This window comes from Dromaius novaehollandiae, chromosome 1 (genome assembly GCF_036370855.1).
Source record: "Dromaius novaehollandiae isolate bDroNov1 chromosome 1, bDroNov1.hap1, whole genome shotgun sequence".
In the NCBI taxonomy this organism is placed as follows: domain Eukaryota; kingdom Metazoa; phylum Chordata; class Aves; order Casuariiformes; family Dromaiidae; genus Dromaius; species Dromaius novaehollandiae.
In genome coordinates this window covers 44,412,168-44,429,006 of record NC_088098.1, presented here as the reverse complement: position 1 = coordinate 44,429,006, position 16,839 = coordinate 44,412,168, and the positions used below count along the sequence as shown (strand labels likewise).

At 33.3% G+C, this 16,839-nt stretch overlaps 1 protein-coding gene across 3 annotated transcripts in view; it reads left to right on the top strand.

The window, feature by feature from the left end:
• The window catches only part of CEP290 (centrosomal protein 290), a 55,178-nt gene that overhangs the window by 16,661 nt on the left and 21,678 nt on the right, over positions 1–16,839 (top strand). For 2 of the 3 annotated variants that reach the window (XM_064509908.1, XM_064509917.1), the window contains exons 20-34: positions 880–1,022; positions 1,587–1,751; positions 2,731–2,880; positions 3,898–4,013; positions 6,357–6,459; positions 7,381–7,611; positions 8,180–8,353; positions 9,339–9,450; positions 10,287–10,492; positions 12,293–12,444; positions 13,343–13,454; positions 14,229–14,684; positions 15,711–15,875; positions 16,113–16,220; positions 16,306–16,440. In XM_064509908.1, the coding sequence (XP_064365978.1) occupies positions 880–1,022; positions 1,587–1,751; positions 2,731–2,880; positions 3,898–4,013; positions 6,357–6,459; positions 7,381–7,611; positions 8,180–8,353; positions 9,339–9,450; positions 10,287–10,492; positions 12,293–12,444; positions 13,343–13,454; positions 14,229–14,684; positions 15,711–15,875; positions 16,113–16,220; positions 16,306–16,440 (2,528 nt within the window). The remainder of the gene's footprint in view (positions 1–879; positions 1,023–1,586; positions 1,752–2,730; positions 2,881–3,897; positions 4,014–6,356; positions 6,460–7,380; positions 7,612–8,179; positions 8,354–9,338; positions 9,451–10,286; positions 10,493–12,292; positions 12,445–13,342; positions 13,455–14,228; positions 14,685–15,710; positions 15,876–16,112; positions 16,221–16,305; positions 16,441–16,839) is intronic. The other variant, XM_064509912.1, reaches the window with a different exon arrangement.

The following is a 16,839-nucleotide window of genomic DNA, read 5'->3' as shown; positions in this document are numbered from 1 at the left end:
CCTAAAAACACTGAACTACAATTTTTTTTCTTCCTGTGTCAGACCTAAGAAAGGCCTCGAGTCTGCGAGTGATCCCGGTTATAACACTCATACAATTTACTTGCTTAATTTTTGTGCTTTGCTGGCTCCAAGGAAATGTTCGGGAATCAAACCCATTTGCTGCTTATGTAAATGCATGTGTTAGCTGAGGTGCACTGCTTGCAAACTCTGTAATAAAAATAATATTAATTTCTCTAGACAAAATCTCAACATTTCCTGGAGTATGTGAATTCTAAAGAATTATTTTGACTTTTCAAAATAGACTTGGTGAAGCTGTTCATACTGCCCCAAATTTTGCAGTTCGCTGCTGGGTCTTCAGGACAGTTCCTGAAAATTTTTTTTTAATTTCCAGACTTCTTGCTCTGTGTTGGAAACTCTGGAATTCCACTCGGAGATTAATGGTGGCAGGAAAATTGTATGTCTTGAGACCCCTAATTACAGTCAAATAATTTAAAAATTCTTTCCTCCCACTCTGCAGCAGGAAATCAGTGAGTCCCTGTGTACCTCATTGTTATACCCAAACATTTCCAAGATAGCCGTACTCGTGATAGCTGACCACACAGGCTACTGTAATGAACAAAATGGCAGAAAACACTGAGGGTTGGAAGGTTCAATAAAGTCAGCGTGTTTCCATGAACCATTTCAATATTGTTAAATTGTTCTTTCTCCAGCAAAATATGCTCTGTGGAAGTTCCTAGCAGCTCTACTTTTAACTTGGTAGTTGGATATCTCTCTATATAACATGAGCAATTCTCATAAAAGGTATTATGATGAAACATCCTAGGAAACCGTAACTCATTTTTTAGTGCTTTTTAGACACAAACACAATTTTTATTACAGTAAAAGAATTATCAGAAGAGAATAAACAACTTGAACAAGGAATGAAAGAAATATTACAAGCTGTCAAGGAAATACAGAAGGATCCCAGTGTGAAGGGAGGAGAAACAGCCTTAATAATCCCAAGTCTGGATCGTTTAGTTAATGTAAGGTTGCATTTTCATATGTTATTTTGCTTTATAGGATTTTTACGTTTTTTTTATCTTCAGATGCTGAGTTACTCTGTAAGTTAATGGTGGCTGGATATATCTCCCTATTTGTGTGAGTGGGAGTGCGTCCTTTGACACCACTTTAAAAATGCAAACAAAAATATATTTCAGAAACAAAAAGAGATCACCAACAAAGAAATATATGTATATATTCTCTAACTGGATAATATAAGTGTCTTAGGCAAGTTAATATTCCAGACATAAAGTTTAGGGAAAAGTTCATCTACATTCCCTGTATCAGTATTGGACCTGCAGGAAACATTTAATAAAAATACCTTATTCAGACATCTTACTGAAAAGATATATATTTTTACAGGAGAATTTAATTATTTAAATCACGGTATCTGGTAAATGTATTGTCAGCAAACTTTTAAGCAGAGTAAAACAAATTAAAATTTCATGCATTTTGCATGAAACTCAAACTTCATGTTAGTTAAGCTGGAGACCTCCAGTGTATTCTGCATTTTTTCTGTTTTGTTAATTAAATATTTACTGTGTTAGGCAATTGAGTCAAAGAATGCAGAGGGAATCTTTGATGTTAGTGTGCACTTGAAAGCCCAGGTTGACCAGCTTACAGGACGAAATGAAGAATTAAGGCAGGAACTGAAACAGACTCGGAAGGAGGCAACAGATTTCTCCAGTCAGTTGGCACACGCAAATGAAAAGGTATAGAATTTATTTATTATTTGAAAAGTGGCTGCAGTGATAATTTAGAACAAAAACATAAAGTATGAGATACTGGATTTATCTTACAGGAGAGGTGTACCTGCACAAATCTTAACTTATATTTCAGATCTACAGACTTGTCCATTTTATGTTAAAATCTTACTCTTCTTAATGTTGTTCTATCCATAGAAAAATATTATACGTGCTTTGCTATCATGTTGAATACTAAGTGTGGCTATCTTTTGGGGAGCACTGTGCCAAAAAAGACTTACAGATTTCTTTGTCTTCCAAACACAGTAGTCTTGCTTTGTTATTTATAAGTGGATAAGTCAGTAGGGATTAATTGTTCTTAAATGGTGCATGGTTCTCTAAAATCCTGCATCTTGTTTTAAGTTTTGCTTCGGATTCTTTGGAATGCTTACTGCAGAACAGGAATGAGAAATGGAAATACTGTTTTATAAGAAGCCATATTTAAGTTTGCCCTCTAAAACAGCTTTGGCGATGCAAAAAGATTTGCCAGTAACTAATATTGTACAATATTATTTTATATACTTTTAGAGTAGAGAACTAAAGAGCTTTTAAGAGCTTAACATGAAAAGATAAAGATTTATTTAGAGTAAACCATCAAGTAATTGTTGCAGCAGTTCTATCCAAAGCTTATTCTCTTTAAAAGAAATAGAAAAGCTCTCTATTTTGAGGAATCTGGAATGAAACATGATGAATCTTCAGGGATGTGAAGCTGCCCTGATGGCTTGAGTCATTTGATCAGTTTGGCTCAAGATATTATGTATTTAGTTCTTTGTGGAATCACAGTATTAAAAAGATTACTTTAAGGAGTATTTGAGTGATTTGGGATGTAAATGGAAGTGAATTAGATTGTTGATTACAACTGATAAAGCATAAGAAGCCATATATTTTCCATTAGTGTTTTCTTACTGAATAACAAAAGCAACTTCTTTCTTCTTTTTTTTTTCTTTAGATTGCACAACTTAAAAATGAAGTTTGCTTATTACGTCAATCGGAAGGTGCCAACATTGTATTCAGAACAGTAAATCTTCCAGAAGGAATGGTTTCTTCAAGTGTTAGTATGATTAATTCTCTGAATGAATATTTAGTACATCTCCTACAGGTAACTCATTTACACCTTGATATCAAGACTATTTGTGGCATATAACAAATTCTTCTAAAATCTAATACCATGCCATGTGTGGACATGGGAGAGCTCTCCAAAACTTTTCTGTTATAAAACTTTGACATTCATAAGTTCTTTGGCTAGTAAGTTTTTTTAAAAAAAGTTGTAATTTCTTTGCTAAATTGTAAAAGTGGAAGCTAACCCTTAAAAATTACATTTTTGATAACACTTCAGAGTATCTTTTTTTTATCCTGAATTTTGATTTACAGATCTGCCCACCCTTCCATCTGTTTCTCAAATTGTACTCTTTCTGTGAGAAATTCATTACTGTCCAGATTTTATACCTCGGTCTGCAGATACAAATGCTATGACTGCTCAGAGTTTCTTATACCGCAAAGGTCTCTCTCATGCAAATTTTCACTCCATTAGGTATCAAAGTTATATTGACATTTGTAAGGGAAGGAATAAATACATTGAAACTGGAGCTGGTGATTCCCATGGGAAGCATGGGGAAGAAGCAAAGTAAAGAAGAAATGATCCTTTGAGAAATGGAGTAAAAAGAACTTAGCCTACTAAACATTTTTATTTTTATTCTGTGTTTCTGATCACTTTACTTTTGTTTATTAGAGAATATTTTTCAGTTGTACATGGAGTATAAGAGTATTTGGGAACATGAGGAAAAAAACCCACTTTCCAGTTAGATGTTCAATTAGTGTTCTTTGTGGACTAAATATGTGGGCTAATATGTCATGATGTTTTCAACATTTTGGGGCTGTAATTCACAAGGCAGTTTTGCACTGTTTTGCACTTACTATTATGAATGCTTACATTTATTGGGCTTTTCCTTATGTATTGCTTCTACAGAAAGACATTTCATGTCTGCAGTTCATAGACCTTAATGGTACAAGTAACGCATGTAAAAACACACAGGAAAACTGTAATTTTGATGGAAATTTCATATTTGAAACCCATATTAATCACTTCACTATTATTTATTCTGAAAATAATTTTTAGGAACTAGAAAATAGAGAACAGTTACTTAAACAATTTGAAGAAGCAGTAGAGGACTATAAGCGAAAATTTGCAGTAATTCGTCATCAACAAGGCTTGCTGTATAAAGAATATTACAGGTATTGTTGTCTTTTCTGTGTGATGAAAGCTAGAATATGTAAATGTTTAATAATTTTGAATACAACATTCGCTAATATGTTGAAGTGGTTCTTTGGTTAGTGTCATAAATGCTGCGGCTCTTGAATGTGGCCTCCATAAATTTTCTTTGGTCCTGTAAAGATTCAGAAAGCTGGTACAAAAAATATTTTCTGTCAGACTTCTTTCCTAGTGGATACTTTGTAACAAGGATCACATTGTGCTTTCTGAAACTGATATCCCATATTTTATTAGAATATAGTATTACGGATTCTTTAGTCTCATTTTCTTTTGCTTTCAAGTATTTGTCCTGCTGATTCCTCTGAAGTAGAAGAAAATTGTTATTGAAACACAGGTCAGAGATCTCTGTTTCAGGATTTCAGATCTTCAGGCCTTTTCTTTATGTTTGTTTATTCTTCAGACTCAATTTCTTTATATGTTTGATTGAATCTGATTTCTCTGTTTTATGGGCAAAATAAAGGGTCTTCATCTGGTAAAAGCATAGGGGTGAATCTCATGATTTGGGTTCTTCAATTAACGGACTGTTAGTGGTGTACAATGTTTGAATTGGAATGAATGCTCACAGGAAAGCTGGAATAAGAGTTTCACCTTGTAGGAACTTCTGTTTGTTCTTTGAATCTGTTAAGATTTCCTGGACAACATTATGTCTGAGTTTGAGACACTAAAACTATATTTTCTCAAAAATATTAAAAGCTATACAATACTACCTCATTTACTACTAGATTATATATCATGAGTCAAAGCTTCTTCTCCAAAACTGTTATAGATTGAAGTTAGGGGTAGAGATTTATGTTCCAGAACATGGCAATCCATAAACACTTACCTTCAAAATGCCTGCTTTCCTTTTCCTCCTTTTTCTCCCATTATGGAAGAAACTAAGAGGTGTTCTCTGAAGAGATAATACTTCTCTCTGAAGAGATGATACTTCTTAAAGATCAGGGCAATGAAAGAGGAGCTTGAAAACAGTCTATCATTGAAAATACCTATATTATTTATAGGATAGTTTAGGCTAGTCTAAATACAGTCTACAGGAACTTCCTGATTAGACCTGTATAAACAGGTTCATGGTCTTTTTTGTTTCCAAATTAAAAATGAAAATGGGTAGAGGAGACTAGTTTGGACCAAACAGAAGCTGGATTTTTTGTGTTTTTGTGTTTATTTTCTTACTGAAATAGAAAAACTAGGGGTAAAATTATATCCTTTGTGCATTTTAAATAGAGGAAATACAATGGAAGTAAAAATTTGCAAAACTGTTGAAAATTGATTTAATTGATTTAAAACAGCTATTGCCTGCCATTTTATTCAGAATTCTGACCTCAAATTCAGGATCTGGATATAGGAGACCTGGGTTTAAGTTTGTCCACTTCCTGAGGCAAATTTGAACCTGCAACTATTAAAGAAACAGCTAACTTCTATGCTATGGGGAATTCTCTCCCCTTTGAGGCTGTACCATTCTGTATGATAAATTAAAAACACTTCAAGAGGAACACAGGTACTCTGTCTCTCAGGAATATTCTCAGACAGCAGAAGCCTTGCTCCTCTAGCATGTTATTCCTCTTAGCTGATGAACGTGTGAGTACTTCATGCAAAGGAAACAGTTATGGAAAGAGGCATTATTTGCCAAACCATTTTATCTAGCTGTGTATCTCATCACCCTACTTAGTGGGCACAGCTGTGAATATCTGCTGAAATCTGCTGGGCCTAGCCTGCTTCAAAAAGAAAATGACCAACTACAGGCTCACAGAAAGGTAATAGTAGTAGTATTTTTTGTCTCTGTTCTTATAAAAGGGAGACCTGAAGTTTCTAGAGAGGTATTGAAAGTGTTTTTGTTATTATTATTTGAAAAGTTTTAAACTTAAGCTATTTTTACAAACAAGAAAGCAATTCAGCTGAAATCCAAATATATAATTTAAAGCATATTAAATCCCTTATGTGGATATTCTTTGGAGTGAGGCATCGCTATCTCTGCTTGGCAATACACACCTGGAGGGGAGAGACAGTATTTAGCTTGTACACACTTATTTTCTGTCTTTTTGATTAACCTTAGCTTTCGTGAATACGCTGACTTGAACCTTTTTTTTTTTTAAGAATTCGTGTGTGTTCATCATTAAACCAACTGCAGCCTAACAAGTGAGATAATTTTTCAGTTATCCGTCTGCAGTTTCTGAAGTCTTTTTCAAATTACATTATTGCAAACAATAAAAATCTTGGTCTGCAGTATTTTAGGGATTACTGTTTTAGTTACAGTTTTGAAAATTATTAAGTGTTTCATCATTCTAAATGAAAATATTTTATGACTATGTTAGTGAAAAAGAAAGCTGGCAGAAAGTATCTGAAGAAATGAAAGAGGAAAAGAAAAAGCTAGAAGAACAAAAAGAACAGGATGCTACAAAAATAAAGGAATATTCTGTGAGTACTTTTTTTGCTTTCATGTTTTATAAAGGTTTTAACAGATACACAATAGAGGTTTTAATACTATGGTATAATTTGTTAAAAAGGGGAAAACATTACAGGGGAAAACACTGCTCAATCCAAATCAAATCAGAAAGGAAGTGATTTACTGATTTATTAGTGACAGGTAATTAACCAGCAATCAGTGAACTATACATTCAGAAACAATAGCAGCCATACCAAAGATAAACCACAATACGAGATACTTACAAAATGTTAATATACACCTACAAATTTCTAAACATTCTTCTGTAACTAATGCTTTTATACAGATTTTTAAGCTGACTCCTCCTCTGCTACTGTAAGTTGTTCTTTTTTCCCCCTAGGATTTACGTGTGTGTGTGTGTGTGTGTATGTGCCTACAGGCACACATGCATGCACACACACTTCTGCAGAAGATGATGTTTGGTTGCTTTACAAATCCTAATTGGAACCTCAACTAGGAGATAATTAGTGTATGGTCTGAAACCACAGAATTTTTGTTTGTTTTAGCAAATGATTAAAATACATTTGTTTTGATTCTAAAAACTACATAGGATTAGTAAAAGAGAGAAGAATAACGATATGTATTTGGAGAATTAATTTTTGTTCTAACTTCTGAAAATATCAGCCATACCAAAAATTTGTATTTATTTCTGTTCTTCACAAGCTAATGATTTTGAAGATAAAAAAAATTTTGTTTTCAAACTGCATGTTTATGTTTATATATGTTGTGTGTGTGTATATACATATAATTAGCAGAAAGAAATATCTTCAGACAGATTAACAGAATTTTTAAAATTAGATTAGAAAATGTTTTTTAACAAGGGAAGCTTGTCTATGTAGTTGAGTTTCACTGTATTTCTGTATAAGTCTCCTGTAAACATTTTTATTTTACAGAATTTGCTCAATGCACTTCAGATGGATCCCAATGAAACAAAAAAATTACTTGCAGAAAATAATAGAAAAATAACTGTCTTACGAGTTAATGAAAGGTCATTAACAAGGCAGTGTGCCACTTTAGTTGAAATGGAACAGCATCTTAGAAAAGAAAATGAGAAGCTAAAGGGTGAAATAACACATATAGAGACTACAGTTACAAGGAAGTTTGGACATTTGCAACGATTCAAGGTATGGTTAGTAGCAGTAAGACATGTTTTTGCTTTTACAGTCTATTTGGCAATAATACATTGTTACAGTTTTTAACAGGAGAAAGTTTGTTAATGCCTTAACCGAATGCTGGTTAAATGCTGTTACAAATTTTGTCAAAGCATTCTTTAAGTATAAATAAGTATCATAATGGGAAGCTTGTTGATTGTCCCCCTCTGAGGCTGTTTCGACATTTTTTGTTGTTGTTGTTCTTTTTTTTAATTGAATGTATCATGTGAAACCAGTCTCACTTTCTGACCTTTCAGGTATGTAAGGCCTGTATTAACTCATCTTTATGTTTTTGACTAATACATTATGATCTAGAGGCAGCTATTGATAAAATTACTAAGACAGTTGGAATACTAGAGAAATTTTGTGGCTGTTTATTGAAAGCATTTGATAAAGATAAATATTAATTTAGTAAAATAATTCAGTATCATGTTTTAAAAGAATATATTAACTGATGTTCTTTTTTTACAGAGTAATTTTAGTATTTCACTTTAAAGATTTAACAGGCTTCAGTAACCCAGTGTATTGATTATTTTCATAGGAAATGGCTAGCTTTAAGATTGCAGCTCTGCAAAAAGTTTTGGATGGTTGTGTGCCACTGTCTGAGCTAGAACTGGCTAATAAGCAGTATAATGCATTAACTGCTAAATACAGAGATATATTGCAAAAAGACAACTTGCTTGTCCAACGGACATCAAATATGGAACATATGGAGGTAATGTTTGTGTTATGCTTGAGCCTTAAGGGGGAAAAATGTCATTTTGCATTCATTCTGCATTGTTCCTCATCCTCACTTAAAAGAAAGAATGGAAGTCCGAGTGCTAGAACGGCTAGTATTAATAGTGGTTTTTACCTCCCACCTTCATATCAGAAAGAACAGTCCTAGAAAAAAAACAGTAGTTAAAACAAATGTCATGTTCTTGTCTATTAGGCTGTCTGTGGCTAACAAAAGTTAAATGCATAAGGGCTGGGTAAATATACTGAACCATTAAATTCACCTGTCTTGAAACTGGCAGATGCATTGTTGTTAGGTAAAGAATGAATGATTCCTTGTTTAGTTTGTTTTATGGAGTTTTGTGTGTATGAAAACTTGCTCTGGCTACTTCAGTAATTTCATAGAGCTAAAGAATTGTTTCTCAATAGTAAACTGAGAAGTGTGTTTAGAAAATCAGAAATCGAAAATTAATATGAGGAATTCACATGAGGGTTAATATGGATATTCGTGCTTCTATTTGAAGGAGAAAAGGAATGTTTACAAAACCAATGTTTGGCATTGTATTTGATGCTTACAATATTTAAAAGAATCAGATGGTCTTAAAAATGTCCTTATGTGTGAGATGAACTATCCTCCAGAAGTACTACTTCCTTTCCATCATGAAAGTGTTTAGCTATTACAGAAAGTTAATGAAGCGTTTAGTATGACAAGCTTAGATTTCTTTATCTAATTCTAGACACTCTAGGAAACATGGTCTCTGTGATCATAAATATTTATGTTAATACTAATTGACAGAAACATACATCAGAGGGCAAAGATGAACATTTTGACTTTTAGAAGGGGACCTATAGTATTGTTTCCATATTTGTAGGTTAGTGGATTATGCATAAGCAAGATCTGTTAATTTTAAAAGTATTTATAGATACTAAACATCAAATCTGGTACAGTTAGTTTGTTGTTATATTGTAACTTTCCTGTCATACAGAGGGAGAATGAATCCTTAAAAGCACAGATAAATTCACTGACTAAGGAACTGGAGATTACAAAAGAAAAACTTCACACTGTAGAGCAGTCTTGGGAAGAAATGACTAAGCTGGGCAAGTATGAAAGTTATTTTGCAACATTAAAAAATTAATGGTATGTCCCGTATACAAATTTTTTTTACAACATTTTAAAATTGATATATGTGGGGTGGAAAAAAACAACAAAAACCCCCCTGAAAACAATATTTTCCATCCATTTCTCCATTTCTCCCCCCTCCCCCCTTTTTTTTCCTTCCTTTTAGCTCTTCCATCAAAACAAAGTTTGGTACTTTCCTTGGGAAACCGTTCCAAGTTGACATGTCATAGGTTGTTGGGTGAAGAGTTTAAAAGCTGGAGCATGCAAGGCTACATCTCCTGTTTTTTTGAATAAGATGCAACATGTTCTGGCTGGCCTGTCACTCAAAGTATTTCATAGGTTGTCAGAAGAATTATTTCTTTTTTCCTAGTTTCATGCTTTGAATTTCATAACATAATTATTTTTTCTTGATAACTGGGGAGTTCTTTGTGTGCAGGTTACACTGCTATTTTTCAAGAACTTGTCTACATCTTTCTTCCCTGGATTTTTAATAAAATTTTCTGAAGATTTACCAGCTGAATAAGTATGAAGTGAAAGACTGCATTAAAACAGTTATCAGTCTCAATAACTATAGTTGCAGCAATACCCATCAATAGCTAATTATGGTATTTTTTTCAAAATAGATTTTTTTCAAGCTTGTAATAAGGCAAGACTATTTCAATATCCATGCCTCCAGTTTAAGAAATAATCTAGATGTTTTGATAAAGTTTATCTGACAGACAAAGGAAAAACTCATGTTCTATTTCATGGTGTAAATAATTTTCATAGTTGGATCAGCTTGTGTATTCCTTAATTTAAATATTTTTGAATATAGGGGATGACAGTGCAACAGACAAGGCCACAAAAGCTATAACCAACAGTGAGATTTTGTCCATTTCTAAGAAAATCACAATGTTGGAAATGAAGGAATTAAATGAAAGACGGAGAGCAGAACATTCACAACGAATGTATGAACATTTAAGGAATACTTTAAAGCAAGTAGAAGAACGTAATTTTGAATTGGAAACAAAATTTGCTGAGGTAAATCTGTTGAGATATATATGTTAAGACTGCAATATATATTGCAATGGATATATATTTGTTACGATATGTTAAGACATCTTAAAAGCATGTTTTTGAGCTTTTCAGAAAGTTTTGAGTGATCGTATAGCATTAAGAATTTTTTATAAATAGGTTTATGATGCAAAATTTATGATGCTGCCTGTATGAGCTGCTATTTCACATGGACAGGACATTTATTCAAAATATAAATAATTAACTTTATTGCAAAGATTAGTTATTCTCCATAAAATATATGGTGAGCACGTTGACAAATAGCTAGCTAGTTATTCAACAGGCTCCAAATGGAAGGCTGTTTTTGATTCACCTATATCTTGTGTCTAATTCATATGATCCCTTTCTGTTAACTTTTCCATAAGTACTAATGATTCTGAAAGTATTAGAGCTTTGCATCCCTTTCGTGAACAATGCTGTCCTAATTCTGTTATGTTACAGTCATTGTTCTTATGTGTCAAGCATACAGAAATACAATACAATACAGGAATAGAAGAGAAATCACATGCAATCAAATCTGATCCCCTGCTATTGCAGATGACCCTTATAATTTCTGTTGTAAATATATCAGTCTTAATCTTGTTACATTTTTTTTGTCCCCACTGTATCCTATATGAAGTTTGTTTCCTATTGAAGTAATGAATTTATAGAACTTGATTCTAATTTCCAGTCTAAATGTATTTATAGACAGTTGTTCATGTTTGTTCTTGTGCCACTACTGGCTTATAGCTTAACTATAATTTTTCTTCTGTAGTGTTTGCATTGATAGGAATGTTGATAGACAGTAGTCATTCTCTCTTCCTTGTGTGTTGCTAGACTATAGTTTAGCTATTTTAGATTGCTTTAAACTTTCTATTTCTCTATCATTTTAGTGGTGTTTTTACACATTCATTTTAGACATGGAGTCACTGAAAGTGTGTAAAGCTTTTCAGAGACGGCATTATTAAAGCCTTTCATGATGGCATGACTCCTTTTTTCCATTAATAAATACCTTAGGGGATGATGTTTCCTTTTTTCACTTTTACATATATTGTCCTCTGTCCTGTAATACAGTTAGATATAATAGTCTTTCTTCATATTCAGTTGATGAACTCCTAACTAATATCGGAATTTATTCTTATTGGTGCCTCTGTGCACCTCATTTTATTCCTATAGCTTTAGAACATCCATTTTCTGTTTTATCTATGTCTGTTGACAGTGCCTCCTAGTCTAGCATCATTTCTTTTCTTTTAGATGGTAAGACTATGCTAAGGTAATTAATGGAAGTTTTAAGCCAGTTCAGTTTAAGAATTGGTAACTAGAGGAAATCTGCTAGGCATCTCCTTCCAAACTCACAAATCTACTTCAGCATGACTCCTTCTTTTCTTAACCATTTTACAGTTTCGATATGAACCTCTATTTCACTAATTTGCTAATTTTCCAGATGGTAGTGCCTGTCATACTTGAGGTCTAGGTATGAGATATACTTTTTTTTTTTTTTTCTTTTTGGAAGCCAGTTATTTTATTAACGAATGGAATCAGGTTAATCTGCCACAACTGTGTTTGGTAAATTCATTCCTGAGGTTTTACCATATCATGTATGCAGTACTGGTAATAAAAAGAGAGATGTTTAAGCAGAGAGAAAAAAACAAAAACTTTTTCTAACAATTGTATGATATTTCTAATGACGGAAAAAGAAAAGATACTTTTGGTACTTTTTCCTCTTTGCAGGGGTGGGGGCAGATGCGCACTTAGGGATACCATTTTGTTTGTTTTTAATTTTTTAAGCTCACCAAAATCAACCTTGAGGCACAGAAAGTGGAGCAAGAGTTAAGAGATGAACTGTCAAATAGTATAAGTAAGGCAGTAAGTGATGCATACAGACGACAAATCGTGGATCTAGAGAAGAGTGAGATGGAATTAAAGATTGAAGTATCAAAGTAAGTATTGAGGTAACATTCAAAATGCAGTATGTTTGGAAGCATTCAAAAATGTAGGCTGTATAGGCATATACTGTTTGTGTATCACTCACTGGTAATTTTCAGTGCCTTATTTTTTTGGATTTATATATGCCAAATTTGGAATTGAAAATGAAGCATTTCATTCAGGCACTGTAAAGAAAATTGTTCGCTTTACTGTGATTCGAACAAGGAATTAAGTGCAGTTTTAGATAGATATGGGTAGGTATGTGCTTAGATATTATGTGGGTTTTAAGCAAATTAATTTATTTTGTCTCTGTGCTAGAACCATCAGTAGATTTACGAAAATCTCATAGCAGGAATCAGAAAGCAGTTTTTTTTCCAAGAGTCAAAGATATATTGAAAATTAGATTTAAGCCGGCTGTCTTTCTTTTTCTTTTATCTAAAGAGATCGACACTTTATGCATAAATTCAGCTACTGACCTTTTCAGATATGTTGATGTGATTGTTATCATGGGCATTTGTATTTGAATAAGCAATACAATTCTGTTATATTCCTAAAGCAGCAAAGCCTGTGGGGGCATATTTGCAGTGATTTTGATGCTGAAAAAGGAGGGAGATGCTTAGATTAGGTAAAGACCATGGTGGTGTTTTCCTGGAGTGGGTATCTGCTAGCAAACTATGCATATAATTTATAGGAGAACCTTCTGTAAAAAACTTAAGAGGCATTGCTCAGTACATGAGAGGCACACCAAATGGTAGAGAAAAATAAGTGAGTATGCTGAAGAGAACGGAGTCTTTGAATGCCTTGATATGAAGTAATATTTTAAGCATCTTCTTTTAGCATCTTCAATGTAGAACAGCTGAATAGGTTATTCAGTGGTTTCAAATGACACAATATTGTTATTTTTCATGCAAGGTTAAGAGAACTGTCTGATGTTGCAAAAATGCAAGTCGGAGCTCTGGAGGCACGACAACAATGCAGAGAGAAGGAAATGGAATCTCTTAGAATGCAAATTTTAGATTACCAGGTATGGTCAAATCAACCTCTGTTAACACTGCAGTTTTTTGAAGTTTTTCTGAAGGGGAGGGGAATCAAATAATTCTAGAGTAAATTCAGAAACTGCAAAAGTATTTTAGAAGGATCTTAGCAAGCTGATCCTTGGAATGTCCATATTCTTTCAAGAGTTCCGTAAGACTTAAATTAATCCCTCCTTCATTTTTTTCCATTTTTATCCATACAACTATAAAAACAGATCTCAATTTTTTCCATGTTATTTCGGTAATATTTGTTCCCATACAATTAATAGCTTATGATCAATTTTTATATGTAAAAACAGTAAAGTCTGATCATTTTTTCCCCTCTGAGGCATGACTTGTGAATCTTGAAGAGCTGCAACAGCCTTACCATGTTGCTTTGCTATTTGCTAAAAAAAATTTCTCGGGACTGTTTCCATGCTCTAGAATGTTTTGAGTCCATAAATACAACACTTCTATTGTTTTTTACAGTATATCATATTTGTTAAGTTTACATATTTTTCTTCCTTGTTTCCTGGCATTTTGAAAAGATACAATTTTTAAGATCAGTATCTGAGAAGATGTACTTTTAAAATTTGGCTATAGAAATGGTAGTGGAAAAATAAAATTCTGTTTTTAATGGCTAGTTCTTGCTCCTATCTATGGGATAAAATGCATGCAGTATATATAATATATAAAGATAGTAATTGTTTATTTACATTTTACATAACCACTGCATTATTATATTGAAAATGAAAAATATGTTTGCTCTATGTTTTGGTTCTTAGGCACAGTCAGATGAAAAAGCAATTATTGCCAAACTGCATCAACATATCGTAGCCCTTCAAAATAGTGAATCCAGTGCTGTAGACAAGTTGGAGACACTTGCATTGAAACTACAGAAGATGGAGATCCGCAATCTACGTTTAGAGCAGAAGCTTGATGACAGAGAGCAAGCCTTATATTTTGCCCGACTGGAAGGAAGAAATAGAGCCAAACATCTACGTCAGACAATTCAGTCTTTGCGGCGACAGTTTAGTGGTGCTCTGCCCTTAGCACAACAAGAAAAATTCTCGAAAACCATGATTCAGCTGCAGAATGACAAACTGAAAATCCTGGAAGAAGTTCAGCATGCCCAGCAAGAGCGTCGAAATGCAGAAAGCAGAGCACTGGAGATGGAGTTAAAGCTAAAAAGTTTAGAAGAATTGTTAAGTGCATTGAAGGACACAAGAGGAGCTCAAAAGGTTAGCTGTTTTACAACTTTGAATAGCCATGCTAATATGATGTGCATTTAAATTAAATTTCATTCCAATTTGTGCCCTAAACTTCTGTTTTAATGCACATCTTCATGATTTCAGAACATAGTGTTTTAGAATATGACAGCTATCGTTTTTTGATTTTTTTTTCCTCTTTTAAAAGAATAACAATAATTAATTACGTGCCATTCATAATTTACTAATTTTCTTTTGTGGCCACGTAAGTATCTTAGGAAGTGAGGGCTGAAATTAAAGAGTAACATTCTGAAGTACTGTTCTGCCAACTTGAATTGAAATCCTTGCTACAAATCCACGACTCTTTAAATAAACCCAGAGGCATTTAATTCAGGCAGAAATGTTTTTACTCCCTTGTAATGCCCCTTAATCATATTTTGCTATTGTAAATGTTGTCTTCCAACTGGATAAGAGTCACTGTGTAGTATATAATATGGCTTTATCTTTTATGATTAAAGACGTCAGCATGTAAGCAATGGTTAAAGTGGTCTTGGTATATTTTGTTTTTTTAGCCAATTTTCAAAGATTTTCTAGAGCATTTTGACATAAAAATGTCTTATTACAGTTAGTACATATGCACTATTATTTTTTTCCTTTTATACAGTGTATTTATGGTTTTGAAGATTTGTTACTGCTTTGGAAAAGACAACCAAACTTCTTGAATGCTTTTTTTGTTCAAGCAGTACAGGTGCATAGGATATAGCTCAGTTAGGTCATTTGAAAATCATCTGGAATATGAGAGAGGGTTCTCTTTGTCAGGGTAGAGGAGATGTATCACCTCTCCAATTATCTGCTGCTCTTTTCAGTCATTCCTCTTGCAGTTAAATACTCTTGCCATGCCTCCTCATTCAAAGGAAGTGAAAAAGCTTAAAGAGGCAGAACCTTTTTCGTTCCATTGGTTGGATAAATGCCCTCCTGCCTCAAAGTCAAAGAGTGTAGCTGCATATAGACAGCCTGTGGGCTTGATAAATTTTAATACTGTGTATAATTTATTATTAGGTAATTGAATGGCATATGAAGATGGAAGAACTCCATCTGCAGGAACTTAAACTGAATCGAGAGTTAGTCAAGCAAAAGGAAGAGATGAAATATTTGAATAATATAATTTCTGAATATGAATGTACAATCAATAATCTGGAAGAAGAACTTGTACAGCAGAACAAGGTATATATTGCATGCTATTAGAAAAACATCACATTTCTTATTTCATTTAAGTGATTTAAAAATATATATTTTTCCTAGTGAGCTTGTTAACATAGATATTTGTATTTTGATTCCATAACTGTTTTTTTGGTAGCACATTTGAGTCATTTTCAAACATTTTATATTTCCGTATAAATTGGTTATAACATTCCCATTGCCTTCAGTGAGTAAGATGTCTTTATCAAATGTTTGTTATAGTTTCATGAAGAAAGGCAAATGTCTTGGGACCAGAGGGAATTGGAACTGCAGCACCAGTTAGACATATATGATCATCAACAAAATGAAATACTTAGTACTGCTCTAAAGGTACATGCACTGAATTAACTAAAAATAGACTGATAAGCATTTTTTGGAGTTGGTAGATAACTTGAATATGAATCTTTCTGTGCAGTTTGAAGAGGCTACAGGATCAGTTCCAGACCCTAGTTTGCCCCTTCCACAGCAACTTGAGCTGGCTTTGAGAAAAATTCAGGAGCATGTTCGAACAATCCTGGAAACTAGGTCAACCTGCAAATCACTAGAGGAGGTAATGAAATGTATAAATTTTCTTATAAATGGCAAAGTTTGTATTTCTATGCTCTTATCTTTTTTTATATAGCAAATATCCTTCCGTAATTGTCACTCAAATGTGTCCGTTCCCTTAGAAGTATTTAACTTGGAGAATGTGAATAATAACACACAACTAATATTAACATTTTTTCCATTAGAAAAAATTATAGAGGAGAATTTTTAATCATTTTAGATTGTACTGAATAGAAAATCTGTTACAGAAGGTAGTTTGTGGTTCACAAGAAGTCTGAAAACACCAGCTTCATAATTTTGGTAGCACAAAGCAGGTTGCATAGGTGCTTTGTGCCCGGCACTAATATGTAATGACATGCTAATCATATCATGTGACTTTTGATCTTACAATAATCCCATACAA